We start from the raw sequence: 19,743 nt of genomic DNA, 5'->3' as shown, positions 1-19,743 counted from the left end.
CGAGAGATCCAACGCAAACATAGTAAGCTGCCTCCAACCCGCTTGCTCCACAGCTCTGCGTACCTTCCCCTCCTCGCGAGCAGCTCCGCGTGCGTGCCGCTTTCGACGCAGCGGCCCTGGTCCATGGCCATTATGCGGTCGGCGCCGACGATGGTGGACAGGCGATGCGCGATGACGAGCGTGGTGCGCGCGCGCCGGCGCCGGAACGCGCCGACGGCGCGCTGGATCCCCTCCTCGGTACGCGAGTCGACGGCGCTCGTGGCCTCGTCGAGCACCAGCACGAGCGGGTCACGCAGCAGCGCGCGCGCCAGGGCCAGGCGCTGCGCCTCGCCGCACAGCCCTGGATAGCGCCGTGCATGACGCGGGCCTCCTCCCGCTCGGCGCGCGCCATCGCCCGGCGCGGCGCGATCCGCCACCGCGTCGATGTCCAGGCTTCCAGCACCAGGAACACCAAGAAGGCGGCAGCGATGGCGGCGGCCAGGGGGGGCGCCGAAACGCGCGTACAGCACCCCCGCGGCGATGCCTGGTCGGCGACCGTGGGCAGCACCTCGGTGGCGGCGCGCTCGAGCACGCGCATCAGCGCGCCGCCCTGCTCGACCGCCTTCATAACCTCGGCGGCATCGCGCTCGGCGTGGAAGTCCATCGGCAGCGCCATGACGTGCGTAAAGGCGGCCTTGGCGACCGCGCGCTCCGAGAACTGCCGCACCGGCACCTTTGCCAGGTCCAGCGCCAGACCAATGCCGGACTTGCCCCCGAGGACGCTTAGCAGCAGCCAGACGGCCAGCTCGCGGTACGGCGGGTGCCCGTTGCCGGCAAGAAGCCCGTTGGCCACTGCGCCCAGCTGGGTCGGGATCAGCACGTAAGGGGCTGTTTGACACTAAATGGTTTTTTGGGTTTTCCCATACTATTCCAAAAACCGCCGGTTTTTGCAAATTTTTAAACAAGCATAAATTTTGCAAAACTTAATAAAAATAAAACTTTAAATTGTTAAAATCATTCCTTTAACTAGTTATCCAAGGACGCGGTTTGGTAACCCAATTATACACACTTATTAAGACACTAAGCCAGGGGAAATACGATGCGTTTCGCCGACACCTCATGGTGGGCTACGCCACGTCCACCCTCTCAGGTCTGACCACCGGCCTCTTTACTTGCCTACCACGTAAACCAGCTCGATGTCGCCCTTCTGGCCGTCATCGCCTCCCTCCAGGTGGCGGTCGTTTTGAGACCCGGATGAGGCCCTAGATCCGGCGCCCGAGGCAGTCCCGGACTGAACCCGAATCGTGGTCATGCGCAAAACGTTCATGGTTCTGGGTGACGACTCCGGCGCGCCCTCGTCGTCGATGAGCTCGAACCCCGCCGAGCCGCGGCGGAGCGTGCTGGGGCCTCCTCCGGCCCGCGTCGCGCTCGTGGCGTTGGTTGGAACCGTCGTGGACCGCCTCTTCCCGCTCGCCCCGTAGTTGTACTGGTCGGCGTACGTGTTGGCCTGGCTCCGGGACCGCAGGTACGGCCGGAGCGAGGGCAGGCAGGCGATGACGACGCAGATGGTGCAGTCGAGCGCGCTCCACAGCGTCACGATGCTAAGGGACAGGCCCGTCGGGCTGACCGCCCTCTCGACCTCGACGAAGCGGGCGAGGCAGAAGACGATGTTGATGATGCCGAGCAGGAACGTGCAGCAGATGCCCACCTTCATGGCGCGCCGGAGCTGTAGCGCGTGCAGAAAGAGCCACGGCACGCAGAAGATGAGGACGTCGCCCGTGAAGTGCAGCGCCCAGCCGATCTCAAACGAGGTGCGGCCAAAGAGGCGGGGGCAGGTGGCGCCTTCGATCGACCAGTACAGCCAAGGCGGGAAGCATCCGAAAAGGTGGTAGCATATGGAGACGATGAAGGCGGCGACGCAATAACCCGTGACGGCCCATAGAATTATGCGGCGTTTTTTCATAAACGGGGGGATAAGCTGGAAGAGGGTAGCGAGGAGGGCGGCTTTGCAGAAGTAGAACGTCATGTAAAAAGGAAAGGTGCTGGCCCAGAAAATCTGTTGTTTTGCCCAAAATATTAGGGATTCGTGCGCAGTTCCGCTCTTTAGAGTAAGCCGTAGGTGTTTTATTACCTTTAACATTACAATCATGTCCCCGGGCGAACCCTCCCAACGGGTCAGCGCCGTATCGATATGGGGTTCGAGGGCACCCATATGGGCAAAGTAGGTATCGCACGCTGCCGATGCGATGGAGCAAAACCAGGCCAAAACCATGAGGATATCACTGATCCATAACGAGCGACGCTGAATTTTAAGCCGCAACCGTAGTCGCGCCCCGATGATTAGCGCGGCGGTGGTGATCAAGCCCCACTCGAACACCTGCAAGCCGTGGCGGTGTAAGTAACTATTAGATTTTCATGCAACGCGCCGCTCCCGTCGAAACTGCGAACTCTCCGTTTCGGGTGAGCTTCGGACCAGCGTTTTGGCCATCCAAACACGAGAAGGTCTGGAGAATGAGATCTCCCTCGCCAAAAAACCGGAGCCAGATGGGGCGTAAACAGGGGGTCCTTACCATAACAACCGTGGTGCCTGGCCCGGGCTTCATAATTGGCTACCGTCCGATTGGGAATACTGTATGTTTTGCTTTTTGACTTGCGGTGACCGAAACGGGCATGCCATGGATCGAACTCCTTCAGGTTTGATCTTGTGGCCATCCTTTTTAAGATATATTCCACATGTGAGCCAGCCGTCGCAATCCACCGCTAATCTGCTTCTGGGCAAGCTTCTTGCAGGCTGTTCGTTTTCAGGTTCGCAAGCAGATTTCGGGGGGGGGGGGGGGTTGGCGTATGCAGTAGCGTATGCGCCATGGTTCATTCACCTTCGACTATCAATGCAGGCATGCGGGTTTTATTTTTATTCATTCTTCGCTAGTAAGACATGTGGAAATTCAAAGGAGTCGAAGTCGGTAAGATTGGCATTTAAAAGGAATAGAAAGCGACAGGAGCCAATCTAGCCAGGATTAAACCTTCACTCTAGACGAACGCCACTAACGACATGCAAGTAACGCTGGCGCCAAGCTTGGCTCACAGGCAGTTCTCTTGCCACCTTATCCCGGCAAGTGCCGGCGCTTTTCCCCAACCATCCGGTATTCGAAGAGCGGCCCAGTTGTGGCTTGAACTAAGGCCGCCGCGGCGCTTGGTATCAATGTCACGTATGGGGCTTCCCTGCAAATAGGACCAGTCAAGTGTCCCTAACAACTCCCACAGCTTCCCTGATCGGAGGAAGCCGTTAGCCCTCCGCCGGGGCCACCGGCGGCTAGACCCCATAAATGTGGTCGCGATGGCGCGCAATGACTTGAAATCGTGGTCCGCTATGCTCCTAGAAGGGGGAGACAGCATCAGCCGCAAACACCCTTCGGAAATAAACTAATAGTCGTAACGGGCGGAGTCATCGTCCTGCTCGAAGGAGCCCAGCCAAGCCAGGCAGCGCCCGCAGGAGCTAGAGTTTAGCCTGCATCCTGGCTCACTTCGCTAGCGTACTCAGGTCCGCGTCCGTCTAATTGATTCAAACCGCGTCCCAACCGGATTAACCGGATTGTTCCGTGTGGGCCAGCCTCAAGCCAGAGCCGTCGCAGGGTCAGGGCCAGGTTCGCCGATCTGCCGCAATGAAGTACGGGTTCGTCCCAAACGAAGGACAGCGCCTCGTATTGCCGGTCCAGCGGCCAGCTCCAAGTGCCCCAGCTCGCCTCGGAGTGGGGCGGTTGAATCCATGGCCGGCAGAACCGGAGCAGGCATATTTCTCAGTCCGTGCGTTGTCCAGCTTACTGGACTGGGACGTCGAAACCATTCGTTCCTCATCGTGTCCGCCCATGCGTCGCATGTGTAAGTGATGCGAAGGACTCGGCGTCACGAAGAAAGGGGAGGGGAAAATGCCACTGCCAGCCGCAATTAAAGCTTGATCACGCAATCCCTCCATGCTGCAGGGGCGCACTTGGAGGGCTGATATTTACCAAAAACATTACGCGTTAGTTTTTATTGTATACAATCTTAACACTACTGGGGGGTCCGGGCGAGCTTTTCCGTGCTGTGAAGCGTGAGCGTGAAGTCCACCGCCAGATTCTCGCCTTCTCAGTCTCGCATGACCACAGGTCAGTGCGGATTTACGGCCACTACCCTGTGATAGTTGGGAAAGACACAAAGTACTACCGTCACCCGATCCGCGAATTCTCTTTCACAGAATTGGACGGCAAGGACAAATGGACAGCATATCGATTCACCAAAAACGTTTTATGACATTTGGATGCCCGCTCATTTCAAGAACATTTGCTCCGCCATTGATCAGTTGCCGTCGGATTTGGACTTTAACGTTCCGCCGCTCCCTAAGGAAACAGGGCTTTCCCAGGACCTAAAGTCTCTGATGCAGTCAAATGCTGGCTCCGTTTCAAAGCCTGTCGAACGGGATGCGCAGTCGAGCAGCGCTAAGCGGCAAGGGCTGACTCCAGATACCTCATTTACAGGGCCAGTGGCAACAAAGAGGAGGAAGGGCTAAGTTTAGAGATCGGCTTCGTTTGGATATTAGGATGGTATGATAGCCTGTCAATTTGTATTCTTTGGAACGATTACTTTTTGCAACAGCATCTCGATGGGCACGAATGGAGTCACAAAAATCCCCCTTAGTGGAAGTGAAGCGCCTGAGTCCTTCCGGCGTTCCCTGACGATGTGGTTTAGGGTTGATGCGACGGTCGCACTCCCCGGCGCACTACACCAGAATAACACGTCTCCTGTGTGGACCGGCCAATGGTCCGTGGAGATTTACGAGATGGAACGCGAAATTTTCTATTCCTCGGGCAAGCTTGAGTTGTACAAGATAGCCTCGTTTGACGACGAGGCTCACGGTAGATGCGGTAGGCGTCGAAGGGGACCAGTGGTCTGCCTACTCCATTCGCCTCAGCTTGACGTCCATCTCCCGCATATAGCACTTCGCCGAGTCCGTGGCCTGCGTCCTGTTCCCACGACCCCTGAAGCCTGGTGAAGCAAGCATATATCCTCGAAGCCTCGCCGTCTAGCACCTTGGTAAACGAACACCCTCCGGCAAGGGCCCGTCCCTCCCGTCGGACTCGGGACTCCGCATCCCGGAACCTCTGGACGTACATGGCTCGAGTGGCTGCTTGTCTTGCCACGTTCTTGGGTGCAACTTGTCCCGGGTCCTCGAGGGCCTCTCGGATGTTCTCTCCGACCCAAACAGCGGGAACGGGAAGGGATTGTGGTTAACCTGCCACGGTGCGATCTGCGCAAATTCCCAGTCGATAACTGCCAGGAAATTAAATTCCTCGTCCACCAGGATATTCTGCGTGCCGAGATCCATGTGGTTGAGCGGAAATTGCGCAGAAGACGAAGATGCGTCGGCGCTCCTAAACAGTTCCGTATTGCGCACAATGTCCGCAAATATGAAGATGCCCAACCTATCGGATAGGCCCGAGTTTCTTCTACTCTCGAACAGATGAACCCGGCTTGTAACTATCGAGTGCGGCTCCCGCGACTGCAGCAAAATACTCGGCTTCGCTGGAAAACGGCCCCGGGTTCGCGAGCCCTTCGGTCACGGCATTAGCCAACCTGCCAATGACAGGATCTCCTGCTTCCGATATGGAAAAGATAGAGCCGATTTTAGGGTGCGCCAAGGTTGCCAGTCCCGCCTGCACTCTCGTCCATTGCGTTATGATATAATCCTGAGTTGTCACCTGGGAAACAAATTAGAGAGATGCTTTGGAAACACAAGTTGCCATAAGATCTAGCGGCGCGAGCCAAAGGGCCTTGGCCTTGATCGTGTGCGGCAGCTCCGAAATGATGGTACTGTACTTCAAGATGGGGAAGTCGAGCGACAGCGGCGAGACCCAATCGTTCCGAGACGGTGAAGAGGCTGACCACGTTGGTCTCGAGCACCAGCTTGAAGGCATCGATCATCTTTGCGCCCATGGCGAGGTTGCCGGCCTCGTTCTTGATGTAGGCGACAGCGCCGTTGTTGACGAGCACGTCGAGGCGGCCGAACTGCTCCTCGACCGCCTTGGCCGCGCGCTCGACCGAGTCTGGGTCCGTCTGGTCCAGCTGCAGCGCCGAGACCGTGCCTTTGAGCTGGCCCGTCGCCTTGAGTTGCTCCACCGTCTTCTGGGCCTTCTACAGCGTCCGCCCCGTGACGATGACGTGGTACTTGTCCTACGAGCTGGCGATCACCCTGGCGCTGGCGAAGCCGACGCCGGCGTTTGCTCCTGGACGCGGGCGGGAAGGGGCAATGGTCAGCATCACGGCAGGCTCCTGTCCGCACTACTGTGCCGCTGTACGTGATGATAGCTCAAGTTGATTGGGCGAGGGGTCCTACTTGTGATGAGAACGATAGTCGAGGGTGCCATTTTCCTTGACTTGCACAGTATCCACCGAACCTCTTGGGATTCTAGAGTGCGCCTAGGATCTTTGAATCGAGATTTGTTTGCTGGCTGCTATGTCGGACATCAGAAACAACACTCCAGGGCGACAAGCCGAGGAGCTGGCCGAGTATATATTATATATATATACACCTTAGATCAGACATTGGTGCCCTTTCGGCGGCTCGGCGGCTCGAGGCCGGCTAACACCGGGGGATTGCTATTGGATACCTAGGCACGATGTCGCCCGGCGTTTGCTGCTTAGGGTCCCTATTACCTCCGCGCCGGGCTGCTCCCCCGCCCCGCCCCGCCCCAGGTATTGCCCCCCTGTCAGCCGGACTTAAGGCCCCGATCTAAAGACAGCCCTAAATATTCTGTATACATCCGACGCTCATTGTGGCTGCGTTCAGCCCATGGCGTTCCACGGTGATCTGGCCAAGGATGACTTCCTGCGCATATCCACTGTCCCGGGGCTGCTACGACCCTGTCGACCTCCTTTTCTGCACTATTTCCAACAGTCTTGGGTATGAGTCATTAAATCATGTTAAAATATGTCATCTTATTCTCCCAGTCAAGAGTAGACGCTTCACTCCTCGTCCTCCTCGTCGTCTTCCTCGGCCTGCTGGCGCTTCATAACCTTGCGGAAAAGCGCCTCCCTACGGAGGATTTCGCGCGCGAGGTTGCTGCGCGCCGCTTTGGCGCTCGCGGCGATGGAGCTGCCAGCGGCCGCACCCGCGCCGGCACCGGCCATCTGGATAGGGACGACGCCACCGAAGGGACCGGTACGGGCTGCGTTCTGGCAGCGGACGAGACAGACGTTCTTCTGGCCGGCAGCGGTTCCCGTGCACTGCTGCGAGGCGGGGATGGCAGCCACCATGGGGAAATCGGTGGCGGCGCCTTGACGATTGCGGGAATTCTGGCCCGGGGGCGTGGTGGCGACCTGGATGGGGGTCCATTGCTGGGCTGTGGCGTCCAAGTTGATGGAGCAGGTGTAGGGGCCGCCACCGTCACCGTTGACCTGGTGCAGGCAACAGGTGGAGTAAGGCATAGGTAGTCCTACATGTATCTGCGAACAGCAGCGGAGACGGACGCCGTGTTTAACTCTAGGCTCAGCGGCACTTTTTCGTAAGGCCTGGTCCGAGACCGCCGTGCGATCCCCTGTGAGCCCCGAGGTGCCCCAGCCGCCCCTGCGGATCCATGGCTGCCACCTCGTCGAGCTGAGCGAGCGCAACTAGTCTGTCATGACGGTCACGGAGACCGAGGAGCGCGCCGGCCACGATCCCATCATCAAGGCCTTCGGCATGCCTGCCAATAATACCGCCCACGACGTCCTCGTCTCGGGTAAAATTGCCCTCGTCCCCGAGGGCTCATTCGCGGCCACCCCCGCGATCAAGGCGGCCAGGGGCAGTGGTCCTTCAGCCCGACGTACTTTCAGGTTCTTCGTCAGCCCGTCTGCCGGCATCTCCGCCGTTGTTATATAAGCAAACTCGATCTTGCCGTCGTAATACGCCTCGCTAAGCCACGAGTTTTTAATATCCACGCGTTTCGAGTTGGTCGACACGCGCTTATCTGACATCACCACCAGACGGATGGTCTGCAGGTTGGTGCGTCGGCCTTGTAAATGGGGTCACGCAAAGCTGAAGCGACCACGTCCACAAGATCGGTTTCGGTGGATGTTTCAAGGGTCAGAGAGAGCGTGAATGCGACATTGCTCGGCAGGGTCTCCTGGCGCCGTCGCCGCATTGGCTCAAAATCAGCAGCCTGCAACGGGCACTTAGCGCTAGCAGCAACACAATACGCACTGGTGGCCCCGGCTGGCTCTCTGTATTGACTGACTGGGCTTGGACTTCCGAGACCCCAGGCCTTTTGGGGCACAGTTTAAGGAGCGCGTTGACAACGCTGAGCTGGTGGGTTTCCTCGAGCAGCAAGGGCACACTCTATATTTGAAGGAGCAGTCGGGCGGACGGGCAGACTCCCCCACACCCTGTTAATGCGATGCTGCTTTGTGCTACAACACCTACATGGCGGGGAGCTGCGGGCTTCGTGGCTCGAGCCCCGTTACCGCAGGGGGCGGCGACGGGAATGCAGGTGACCGCTCCAGCAACCAGTGGAACTGCTGCGGAGGCGAATCCCGCCCCCAAAGGCAGCAGCTCCGCCTTGAAGCCAGCCATGGGCGGTGTTCCTGGTTACCTGTCGGTCACTGCTACTGGCTGAATATGTGGGTAGCTGGCAGCCGTTTTGGAGGAGGGGGAGGGGGGTGAAGGAGTCGGTGCCTTATATAGGAGGCAGCCATGCCGTTTGGCTGCGGTCATTAGGCGTCGCCGAGAGCCTGACCACAACCCTTCTGAGACGGGTGAGGCGGGGAAGCGTTGTCAGTACAAAGCACATCTAAAAGTCAGCAGTATCAACTGTACACTAGTGCGTCCCCATCCTGTTACTAAGCCATTCTGCGCAACATGCCCAGCACCCTCAAAAAGCTGCTTTCGAAGGTCGGCGGGAAAGGCAAAAAGGGGACCGGGCTTAACCCCGCTCCTCCACCTGCTGCACCAGCTGCACCCACCGTCCCCGCACCATCCGCACCACTGGTGACCCAGCCGGGCCTTCCAGAGCAGCTATGGACTGCCGCATATGCCGCTTTTGCGCTCGCGAATCCCGAGCTGTCCAGCGCATTCGAGAATATCGTCAACAAGGAGATTGCGCGAACAATTCCGCCTGGCGAAACCGTGGCCGACAACAGCGCAGCCCTTGAGCCGTCCTTTAGATATCAGCAGATGCGAAGGTTGGCCAACGTTGCCATGGATAAGTGGAAGGAGAAGGTGCAAGCCCGAGACGGCTTCATTCTTGCCGCAGACGTGGTCCAGGGCCTGAAAGACAGGATCGGCGCCGCCCTGGAAGTCTCCCCGCCGGCGTCGCTGGGGTTTGCCGGCTTTTGCCTGATTCTCAACGGCTGCACGTCGGGCATCGAGGCCAGGAGGTCGTGCATCGAGGGTCTCACTTACGTGGTCGAGAGAGTGGAGTGGTACAGAACCCTCACCGGCCTGGTCCTGTCGGAAGCCGCGATTGACCCTGCGAACCAGGGCCAGGCAAGGGCGCTACAGCCGGCAGCGGCACAGGAACTTCTCAGGGGCATGCTCGAAGGGCTCTTCAAAGCCCTGATCGAGTATCAGGTCAAAAGCGTCTGTGCCTACTACGGAAGGATGAACCAGGCGGTGACCATCCTCAAAGACCTGGTCAGCCCCAACGACTGGGACGCGTGGTTAAGGGACATCAAAAGTGCCGAGGAGGCCTTCCTGCGTGACGTTGAGACCCAGGACGCTCTCCTCGCCAGCAGGCTGAGAGCCCAGCTTCTCCAGCACGCCGAAAGGACCGAGCATCTCATGCAGGCCGCCGTCCACTACTTTGGCGAGGCACACAAAAGGGACGAGAGGCGCGAGAAAAGAGAGCTGCAGCAGCTTGATGACGGCACCCGGACCAAGATCAACCGGCTGATCGCCACCTTCAAGATCCCCAATGTCGACTATAAAGCCCTCAAGAACCATTCGAGCCATACCGCGGCGGCCCCCGGCACCTGCGAATGGTTTCGGAAGGATCCCAGATACCTGGAGTGGAAGAGCCCATACGGCGCCGGGTCCTTGGTCCTCACTGCTCTCCCCGGCTCCGGGAAATCTGTCATCGCCAAGAGTCTGGTGGACGAGGCGATAGCTAAGCCCGGGGAGGACGTCGTGGTCTGCTACTACTTCTTCAAGAGGTCCGGCAGCCAGGTCCAGGCCACACTGGCCGCCTGCCTTTGCTCGATGCTGCATCAAATATTCATACAACGCAGGAGGCTTATCCTCAAGTTCCAAGACGATATTGAGACCAGCCCAGGGCATGTCCTTTTAAATGACGTGCATGCACTCTGGGATCTGTTCCGGAAGACTGCCGACGCGCTGGAAGGGGACGCACAGGTCATCTGCGCCCTAGATGGTCTAGACGAAGCCGACAAAGAGTCATGCAACACCCTTACCGGATTCCTTAGGGAGTATTACAATGATAGCTCCAAAACGCCCCCCCGCCTTAAGACATTTATCGCCTGTCGCCCTTACGAGTACATCCGGGAAAGACTGGCTCAAATCAGGAACGGTTACGTCAACCTGGATGTCGGCGAGGCCGAGCTAGCAAAGATCAGCCGAGAAATCGACGCTGCCATCGACGACAGACTGGACAAGCTCCCGGGAAGGTTCCCCCGCAATCCTCCCTCGAACGAGGTCTTACAGAGCCTTCGGACAAAGCTCAGGGAGCATGAGAACCGTACCTATCTCTGGGTTAGCCTGATGTTTGAGATAGTCGAGAAGACGGAGCTCGCGTTCAAGAACGGCCACTGGTTGCGCTCGTTCGATTCGCTTCCTGCCGACGTCGACGAGGCGTACGAGGCGCTGCTTGGCCAAGTCCCAGAGGAAAGCCGTATTGGCATCCGCCACATTCTCGCCGCTATTTTGCAGGGTGTAAGAGGGTTTGATATAAATGAGCTGATGGTGATCTACGAACTTTCAGCCATTGAAAGCAAGCACTTACCCGCAGCCAATAAGTCCTCGGATTTCAAGGCTTCTGAGGAGTGGCTGTTGCATACCTGCTCGGCCTCGGATGTCGAGGCTTTTGAGAAGTGGCTGCTGAACACTTGTGGGTTCTTCCTTCAGGTATTTCACGGCCGTGTTTCTTTCATTCATCAGACTGCGCGGGAGTTCCTCTTGGACAATCCCGCAGATGATGACAACCCATACGACTGGGCTCCTGTGCTCAAGAAATCCAATACAACAGCCGAAGCTTCCGCCTCAGTTTGGAAGCACACATTCCCCTCTTACTGGTGTCACAAAGTGCTCGCTGAAGCTTGCATATTTGTGGTGGCTTGCGGCTTGAAGAAAATAAGAGTTACTGTGAGGCGCAGGGTCCACGACTGGGACAACCCCTACAGGACAATGTACGACTCCAAAATAGACGGCCACTTTAGCGAGGAGCTCCGGGGTCTCCAGCATTACGCGTGTATCCTTTGGGAATTCCACATTCGCAGTTGTCAGCGATGGGATGGGACTGAAGAGGGAATTCCCGATTCTCTTGTCGACATCTCACCGAAATTCACGCCCATGTATATGGCCATCGTACGCCACCGCCTAGGGATCCAGTTGGACACAGAGCTTGTGCATAAGCTGCAACTTCTGCCCGAGCTTCACCACCTTCGGCTGGTCCCACTTGTGCACGCTATAAACCCTCAGGCAGACTGGGCTAAGGCTTTTGGCAAGAGGTCACGCCTATTGCTGCCAGATCTGGCGGTCTGGATTACTCACTTCTTTCCAGATCTGGTCAACAAACCGGTGTTTGCCATTGGGGGAACGCTCCTCTTCTTCGGGGGAACGCCATCAGCGCGGGTACTGCTGGAAAGAGGTGCATCTGTGCATCATCGCGATCGCCACGGAAGGAGCATTCTACACGGGCGGGACCACTATCCCCCCAGGAAGTTCGACTCAGTGTACCTGGACCTTATACTAGAGCAAGGTGCTGATATCAACGCCCGGGACGGCAAGGGTCAGACCCCTCTCCATCAATGCGAGGATCGCGGCAATTTGGAGCAACTCCTGGGCCGAGGGGCGCGAATCGACGCCAAAGACTTGTTAGGCCGCCAGCCAATCCACACTCTCGCTTCCCGTCGCTCCTCGGACCCCGTCGAATTGGTTGAGATACTGCTTCAACGTGGCTCAGCCTTCAAGCTCTGTGACGGCCTGGGCAACACTCCATTCCACTACCTAACCGGGCGTGAAGGAAGTGGGTGGGAGTGGTTTGGTAGTATCTGGGAGGACCTAAACGTACTGGTTGAACATTTCAACGGGGCCAGCCACATCGATCTACGGAACAAGGAGGGCGAGACTGCACTCATGCGCCACTGCCGCCAGCGCAACTATCTAATGATTGACTGGCTTCTGCGCCAGGGTGCGGATCCACATATCCCAGACAACAGCCAGGCACTGCCTGTCACTGTATTTTTGGAAAGCCGCTTTGAACTGCCCCCCAGAGGGAGGAGGTTGAATATTAAATGGTGGCGTCGGGTCGTCGTCGATAGGGTTACCGCTGCCAGTGCGTTTTCCGACGTGCTGAACATCCAACCCCCACCCAGCCCGGAGGCGGTCGCCTTCTTCCGGTCTTTTCTGGAAGCCTTCCGGAGCCTAATTACCCAAGGCTATTTTCAAGAAGCGAATTTGCCGGACCTGCCAGATCGACATAGGGCTGATCTTTTTGAATGTCTGGAGGCATTCCATCGGCAAGGACTTTTCGCACGAGACCATTCCGAGGCTGAGTGCGATCCGGTAGTTGAGTTTGAAGCGTTTATGGCTACCTTTGCGAGCGAAAAGGAAGCAAGGGACGACGAACTTTGGCCAGTTTGGGACGGGCGTCGATGGGAACTTCTCGAAGAGGTAGAGTCATTTGACGATTAAGGGGTGCGAAAGGAACGGGAGCAATCAGGGAGCGAGAACGTGGCGCGCGCTGGATTGAATATCCGGACATCCGCTGACATCTTCGAAGAGGGCCAAAGGCAGCATGAAGCGGCTAGGACAGATCCAGTGGCACCGCCACAGCTGTGGAGCAGATACAAGCATGTAAGCCACACAGATCACGACAACTTCAGGCGCGTGTCGCGACGGCGCGACCAGCGCCATTTCCTTTCCTTTCTCTTCGGTGTAGAATCTTCGTTCATAGCGCCAATGCAAGGCCGGCGTGCCTGCATTGAGTGAGTATATTTAACGTCGGCAAAATCAGGATCTACCAGGCTAAAGTGCTGCTATCGAAACGGCTAACAAATTAAACCCGAAGGCACATGGAGGGCGGGCCGCTTTCCGGCGCTCCTTGTTAGTGAGCGGGCAATCGGCAATGGGGCGTGTATAATCCCCGGGGCGTTGTAGGCGCAGCGGGTGGTAGTAGTGCGTTCGGCCAGCGAGTGAGTGAGTGAGCGAGTATATTTAACGTCAGCTAGTCGGGATCTACCATTCCCTGCCTCCCAGGGGGCATATGACGTGCTAGCGCTACCTAAGCTTGACACTAGCCTACGTGTTGCTATCGAGGCGGCTAACAAAGTAAACCCGTAGGCACACGGAAGTCGGGCCGCATTCCGGCGCTTCTTGTTGGTGAGCGGGCAATCGGCAAAAGGGCGAACAAACACCGGGGCGCTATAAGCGCAGCTGTTGGTGGTAGGGAAAGCAGTCGGCCGGCAAAGTGCCGGAAAAAGAGTAGGGCCGGGTTTGGGCGGAAGGGACCTCTGGACCCCCCCTGGGCCCGGCCAAAGAAAAGTTCGGGGGCTGGAGGGCCAAATTCCAACCCGGTGTTTTCCTTGTGCGAGACATTGCCAGCCGTACGATTGAGGAACTATTCGCTAGAACTGGCTTCTCGGCGAATACCTTTCTTGGCGTTCTTGAGGAGACTCGGGAGATAACTGGCGACAAAGGGCTTTACCAGATTCTAGCTTCTATTGCAGCAAACCACCTCGGAGAACTACTTTCCGACGAGAACTTCGGAGCTCGATACATCATGATGAATTTAGGGGTCGACTTCTCTTCGCGTGCGCACAGCTCACCACTGTGATCAGTAACTCCCCGAAGACCGAGCAAGACCTTCACCGGCAGGCTGAGCCGGATGCTCCGCTTCAGTCGTAGAGTAGGACTTCACGGAGACCGACCGGGGCCAGCCCGCGCCACAGGTTCATCCTGGCTGAGATCCCGCACAGAGGGTAGTCACGTTGGGCGCCGGGTCCAGAAAGGGCCGTAAATCCTCCACTGCCCTCCGGCTCCTGAACATGGAACAGTGCACTTTGGGTGAATCCCACACTCCAGTGTCGATGCCCCTCTACCCTGGCCTCTCCGGCCTGGCCCGCGACCCAGGAAAAATGCTCCGCCAGCAGCAGCGAATTGAAGCATTACATTGGTACAGGAGTAAGTTTACGTAGTACCGTTCCACCCAAACAAGAATACAACTTATCCCTAATCATCACTCCTTGCTGGAAGTACCTTTTGACGCTAAAATGTGTCTATGGAGAAAAAACCTAACAGTATGGGATTCATTAAAATGCAACTGCGTACCCACAGTCACAACCCTGCTCTCTGTATCTCGATGAAGCGCAGCCAAAGACTTTGGGGGTGTGCTATGATGAGCGCGGCCCATATTTCGTCAACCGCCCACCATAAACGCCAGCTGTAGCCAAGCAGGTGGGCCGCACACACCTGCAGGCGCAGTCTTCCCTCCTGCAGCCACTGCGACGGCGGGATTTTTTTAACGGCTCCAGTGCAGCTAGTCGGAGCGTCACTGTGCGACGGTCTGATAACAGCAATTCTGTCTTTAAAAGCTGGTCGGCACCCTCCCACCCGAACAACTAAGAGCCACCAACTACACCATTAACGAACGATAAGAGCCAGCCTCTTGTTCTAGAGGCGTAGGTTAGAACTTTGCGCTAGATTCCTTGTTACCACCAGCTTCTCCGACGAAACCAGCCGAACACCATCCAAGCCGGTCGAGTGCGTAAGAAGATGGCTGGGCTGTGCACCGCGAATAAGAGAGGAATGGAGGCGGATGAGGAGGGGCGCCCAGCGAGATTCGGACACCCGCGCAAACCGACAGCCACACCTGCCGCCTGGTATCCTCCGGCCTTTTGGAGGTTGCGACCAAACTTACATTCCACGTGGAGCTTCGCGCCGGAGATCCGACATCCTTTATCCAAAGCTAGCGTTTGTGCGACGTGGTCCGCCAGGTTACCTGATTGAATCTATCCTTAAAGCCCAAAATCCAACCGTGGAGGGCTGGAGAAAATCTGGATCATCGGGCATCTACGGACTAACTGTTTTGGTGGGGTTTTATCGAGCCCCACGCGACCCGGGCAGGCAGCCCCGCGGCCATAACAGAGGCCTCACCTCCGCGGAGGCGCACCGGCCTGCAGGGCCACATCACAAGAAAAGACATCTTCCTTTCCCTTGCTTTTGGTTGTCCCGTTCGGCCGCAGTCCCTACCTCGTGGTGTTTTTCGGGCTCCGTTAGGTGGGTTCGGTAAAGGGGTAGTTGGGCAGCAACCTCTATCTACACCAGGATACCATTTCCGCCGCCCTTCAGATCGACCAAGCGTTCGTTACCACCCCTCACACGACTGTCGTATGCATAGCAAACCAGGATGCGCTAACTGCAGGTTTGTTCCTATTTTCACCCAATGTGCGGAAGCCCCGTCAGCCCCTCGAAGCATCGCTTCTTGTTCCCGCATGCCTAGCCGCCGTGGGGCGTCCTTAACATGCAATAAAATCGGTGCGTGAACCAACTAGAACGCGACCTTTGCCAATACTAGGTATGCCACAGAGTCCCCAGCCTGCTGCAATTCCGTGTGCTGTGTAGTGCCAACCCTCCATGCCGCTCCCCTCTAGAGGGCGGCGGTGCTAAATTGTGCTCGTCTAAGTCTCCCAGCTTTCTGATCATTTGTTTCTTTGTTGGCTTGTCAATATCACAGCAGCACCCGCGCCCACGTCGGCATCGCCTCCTATTTCCACGTCAAGAACCCAAGTCAATAACAGACTCGAGCCCAATATCGCCAAAGTTTCCCGTCGCCGCTCCTTTCGCTTTGCTGCGTATCGCCCCCTTTCCTCTCTCTTCTCCTCGACTGATTTACTCCCTTTTTTTTCTTGTCTTCCCTGCCTTCCTTTTCCTTGCTTGCCTCCGATAACTTGTTATATTCCATCTTCCTCCTGTCCCGGCATCCACTATGTCGGACCCCGGCAAATACACAATCGGGTGGATCGCCGCCATTCCAACCGAGCTCGTCGCCGCCACGCTCTTCCTCGATGGAGAAGAACATGACCGCCCTGATTACCTCGACCCGAACGACACCAACGATTACACCCTGGGCACGATCGGGCGCCACAACGTTGTGATAGCCGGCCTCCCCAAAGGAGAATATGGGACAACAGCGGCGGCAGTCGTGGCTGCCAACATGCTACGCAGCTTCCCCAACCTCCGATTCGGGCTCATGGTTGGTATCGGAGGCGGGGCGCCGAGCAAAGAGCACGATATACGCCTCGGCGACGTTGTGGTTAGCAGCCCCGGTGGAGGCAAAGGCGGCGTACTCCAATATGACTTTGGAAAGACGATTCAGAACCAGGCTTTTCACCATACTGGGTTTTTGGATCAGCCGCCAATGACACTTCGGACTGCGATGGGCGGTCTGGAAAGGCGGCATAAGGTTCACGGCCATCAATTCAAGTCTCGGGTCGCTGAAGTCCTGAGAAACAAGCCGCGCCTCTACCAGGAATACTCTCGTCCAAGCTACACGAGCGATAGGCTGTATCGGTCCCATGTTGTGCATTCCGACAGCTGCAGCAATGCAGCGTGCAGCAGTGATCCCAAGCACCTTATCACCCGGCAGAAACGAGGCGAGCACGAAGACGATCCCGCGATCCACTACGGGTTGGTTGCCAGCGCCAATCAATTGATGAAGGACGCCCAGATTCGGGACAAGCTGGCGGCGGAGCATGGCGTCCTCTGCTTCGAGATGGAGGCGGGCGGTTTGATGAACCACTTCCCTTGCCTGGTGATCCGGGGCATCTGCGACTACTCGGATTCGCACAAGAACAAGGAATGGCAAGGTTTTGCCGCCATGACGGCGGCAGCGTATGCGACGGATCTTCTGAGGCAGATTGTGCCCAGTCAGGTCGACGCCGAAAAAAGGATAGAGGAGGTTCTTGGCGCAGGTATGTGACGGGCATGATCCCCTCCCTCACTTTTTCCTGTGTATCCTCCCTCTTCTTACACAATTATCTCTAAACCATCCTCCATTTTTATCCTATTTTTTTTCCTCTAGTGGATAAAGGCTAAGTAACAAAAAGTTAAGGAAATTAAGGAAACCGTACAAAAAACGGAAAAGGGCGTTAATAATCTAGTGTAAGATCGCCAGTTCTAAGATCAAATATCTTTCGTCTTTTGATGCCTCTACCAACCCCAATGATGGATAAGTATAGGGCTAATATATGCAGCTAACTTTGAATAAACAGCACTCAAGCCTGCCTGCAAAAGCTTCCGGAGGCAAAAGGCGCTGCATTCGACGCCCAGGCAAACGAACACGACCCCAGCTGCCACCCCAACACCCGCGTGGGCCTGCTTGCCCATATCCACAGCTGGATCCAGGATCCTAACGGGGAGAGCATATTCTGGCTGCGCGGCATGGCCGGCACCGGCAAATCGACCATTTCTCGGACCGTGGCCAAAACACTCGCTGACACAAAGGTGCCCAGCGCCAGCTTCTTCTTCAAAAAGGGCGAAGGCGACCGGGGCAGCGCGGCCATGTTCTTCACCACCATCGTTACTCAGCTCCTCCACCAGCTGCCGGCTTTGGCCCCGCACGTCCAGAACGCGATCGAAAGCGACTCGGCCATCGTCAACAAACCTATGGGAGAGCAGTTCAAGAAGCTCTTCTTGGAGCCGCTGGACAAATGCAAGGGCGACGTCCCGGGGCCGCTTGCCGTGGTGGTCGACGCGCTTGACGAATGCGATCGGGAAGATGACGCCACCACCTTGGTTAGCCTTTTGTCTAGAGCAAAGGAAGCAACGTCGGTTCGGATCCGATTCTTTGTCACCAGCAGACCCGAGCTGCCCATATGCCTTGGCTTTAAGGACATCGGCGACAGCTACAAAGACCTGGCCCTTCATGAAATTCCCGCAGCCGATGTCAGAGAGGACATCTCCACGTTTCTTCGCTCGGAGCTAGCTCGAATCCGGCACAATTTCAACAAGGAGCTGGCACCTCCGGAGCTGCCGCCAGATTGGCCTCCGTCCACCAAGCTGGAAAGTCTTATCGACATGGCTGTACCGCTCTTCATCTTCGCATCGACAGCTTGCCGCTTTATTGCCGATAGCGATTCCGGTGACCCCGGGGAGCAACTGGACAAGATCCTCGAGTACGGGAAAAAGGGCGGACCGTCTCAGCTTCACACGACATATCTGCCAATTCTGAATCAGCTTCTTCTCAAGCGCACAAATTCAGGATTGGTCAGTCGTACAGAGAATGAGAAAGCCGAAATAGTTAGGTGGTTCCGCGAAATTGTCGGCACTATCGTACTCCTCGCCGATCCTCTCCCCACCGCAGCGCTGGCACGACTCCTTAGCACCCAGGTAAATGTCAACTCGAAGCTACGCGGCTTGCATTCTGTCCTTAACATTTCAAACGACCCCCTCGTCCCTGTCAAACTGCTCCATCTGTCTTTTCGCGACTTCCTCGTGGACGACGAAAACCGCGATGCGAACCCATTTTGGGTTAACAAGCAGGACACCCATGAGCGGCTGGCAAACCGCTGCCTCGAAGTGCTGTCAACCGGCGACAACCTTAAGAGAAACGTTTGCGGCCTGCGTCTGCCCGGGACGCTCCGGGACGAGATCAGCCCGCAGACTATCAGTGCCGCCCTGCCGCCCTGCGTTCAATACGCTTGTCGATACTGGGTACACCATTGGAATGAAAGTAAACGGCGGATACGGGACGGTGATCTCGTCGACCGCTTTCTGACTAAGCATCTCCTGCATTGGCTTGAAGCGTTGGCCATTATAGGGCGGATCGGGGAGGGTACCAATATGGTAAACGACCTGCTAGGCCTGCTCCATGTAAGTGCTTTTGCTCCTTTCTCGCCGGTATCGGAACATGCTAACTTTGCCCAAAGCCGGAAAACAGCACAGCAGTATCGGCGCTTCTTCGTGATGTACGGCGGGTTATTCTAAGTCATTGCTCGATTATGGACGTATCGCCTCTCCAGCTCTACTGTTCTGCTATTGTATTTGCGCCGGAGGAAAGCGTCGTCCGAAAAAAGTTTCGTAACCAGTTTCCGACCTGGCTTTCATTAGTACCGCGGGTGGATCAGAATTGGGATGCGTGTTTACAAACGCTCGAGGGGCATAGCGGCTCGGTCGAATCGGTCGCGTTTGCGCACGACGGCAAGACGGTTGCGTCGGCGTCCTGGGATAAGACCGTTAAGCTCTGGGACACGGCGACGGGCCGCTGTCGAGCGACGCTCGAGGGCCACAGCGGCTCGGTCGAATCGGTCGCGTTTACGCACGACGGCAAGACGGTCGCGTCGGCGTCCGGCGATAAGACCGTCAAGCTCTGGGACACGGCGACGGGCCGCTGTCGAGCGACGCTCGAGGGCCACAGCGGCTGGGTCGAGTCGGTCGCGTTTACGCACGACGGCAAGACGGTCGCGTCGGCGTCCTGGGATAAAACCGTTAAGTTTTGGGACACGGCGACGGGCCGCTATCGAGCAACGCTCGAAGGCCACAGCAGCTCGGTCGACTCGGTCGTGTTTACGCACGACGGCAAA

At 57.1% G+C, this 19,743-nt stretch overlaps 6 protein-coding genes across 6 annotated transcripts in view; 2 read left to right on the top strand and 4 right to left on the bottom strand.

The window, feature by feature from the left end:
• Nucleotides 1–130: 130 nt before the first annotated feature.
• On the bottom strand, nucleotides 131–1,100 carry GGTG_06825 (hypothetical protein; the record flags this gene model as incomplete). The annotated part of the gene is made up of 2 exons (XM_009224647.1): nucleotides 131–867; nucleotides 1,049–1,100. 2 exons carry the CDS (start codon nucleotides 1,098–1,100, stop codon nucleotides 131–133), a joined length of 789 nt encoding a protein of 262 aa, XP_009222911.1.
• Nucleotides 1,101–1,125: 25 nt separating this feature from the next.
• GGTG_06824 (hypothetical protein) lies at nucleotides 1,126–2,164 on the bottom strand (the record flags this gene model as incomplete). The annotated part of the gene is given in 3 exon segments (XM_009224646.1): nucleotides 1,126–1,155; nucleotides 1,160–2,035; nucleotides 2,111–2,164. Coding segments are annotated over 3 exon segments (924 nt in total). The 5' UTR covers nucleotides 2,129–2,164.
• Nucleotides 2,165–4,909: 2,745 nt separating this feature from the next.
• On the bottom strand, nucleotides 4,910–6,273 carry GGTG_06823 (hypothetical protein; the record flags this gene model as incomplete). The annotated part of the gene is made up of 5 exons (XM_009224645.1): nucleotides 4,910–5,001; nucleotides 5,128–5,438; nucleotides 5,530–5,714; nucleotides 5,857–6,147; nucleotides 6,205–6,273. The coding sequence occupies 5 exons, from the start codon at nucleotides 6,271–6,273 to the stop codon at nucleotides 4,910–4,912; spliced, it is 948 nt and encodes a 315-aa protein (XP_009222909.1).
• A 635-nt stretch (nucleotides 6,274–6,908) lies between these two features.
• GGTG_06822 (hypothetical protein) lies at nucleotides 6,909–8,563 on the bottom strand (the record flags this gene model as incomplete). Its single annotated transcript, XM_009224644.1, has 3 exons — nucleotides 6,909–7,410; nucleotides 7,711–7,986; nucleotides 8,414–8,563. The coding sequence occupies 3 exons, from the start codon at nucleotides 8,561–8,563 to the stop codon at nucleotides 6,979–6,981; spliced, it is 858 nt and encodes a 285-aa protein (XP_009222908.1). The 3' UTR covers nucleotides 6,909–6,978.
• A 168-nt stretch (nucleotides 8,564–8,731) lies between these two features.
• GGTG_06821 (hypothetical protein) lies at nucleotides 8,732–13,403 on the top strand. The gene has a single exon (XM_009224643.1). It carries the CDS (start codon nucleotides 8,849–8,851, stop codon nucleotides 12,854–12,856), a length of 4,008 nt encoding a protein of 1,335 aa, XP_009222907.1. The 5' UTR covers nucleotides 8,732–8,848; the 3' UTR covers nucleotides 12,857–13,403.
• A 1,330-nt stretch (nucleotides 13,404–14,733) lies between these two features.
• Nucleotides 14,734–19,743, top strand: part of GGTG_06820 (hypothetical protein) — a 6,191-nt gene continuing 1,181 nt past the window's right edge. The window contains exons 1-5 of the mRNA XM_009224642.1: nucleotides 14,734–15,737; nucleotides 15,897–17,133; nucleotides 17,269–17,323; nucleotides 17,434–19,033; nucleotides 19,090–19,724. Of these exons, the coding sequence (XP_009222906.1) occupies nucleotides 16,149–17,133; nucleotides 17,269–17,323; nucleotides 17,434–19,033; nucleotides 19,090–19,724 (3,275 nt within the window). The 5' untranslated portion in view covers nucleotides 14,734–15,737; nucleotides 15,897–16,148. The remainder of the gene's footprint in view (nucleotides 15,738–15,896; nucleotides 17,134–17,268; nucleotides 17,324–17,433; nucleotides 19,034–19,089; nucleotides 19,725–19,743) is intronic.

Source organism: Gaeumannomyces tritici, assembly GCF_000145635.1.
Source record: "Gaeumannomyces tritici R3-111a-1 unplaced genomic scaffold supercont2.3, whole genome shotgun sequence".
In the NCBI taxonomy this organism is placed as follows: domain Eukaryota; kingdom Fungi; phylum Ascomycota; class Sordariomycetes; order Magnaporthales; family Magnaporthaceae; genus Gaeumannomyces; species Gaeumannomyces tritici.
Note: the sequence above shows the minus strand (reverse complement) of the source record. Positions and strands in the feature narration are given on the sequence as shown.

Coding starts and splice junctions, on each gene's coding strand:
- GGTG_06821 (XM_009224643.1), top strand. CDS start 8,849: ATGCCCAGCACCCTCAAAAAGCTGCTTTCGAAGGTCGGCGGGAAAGGC.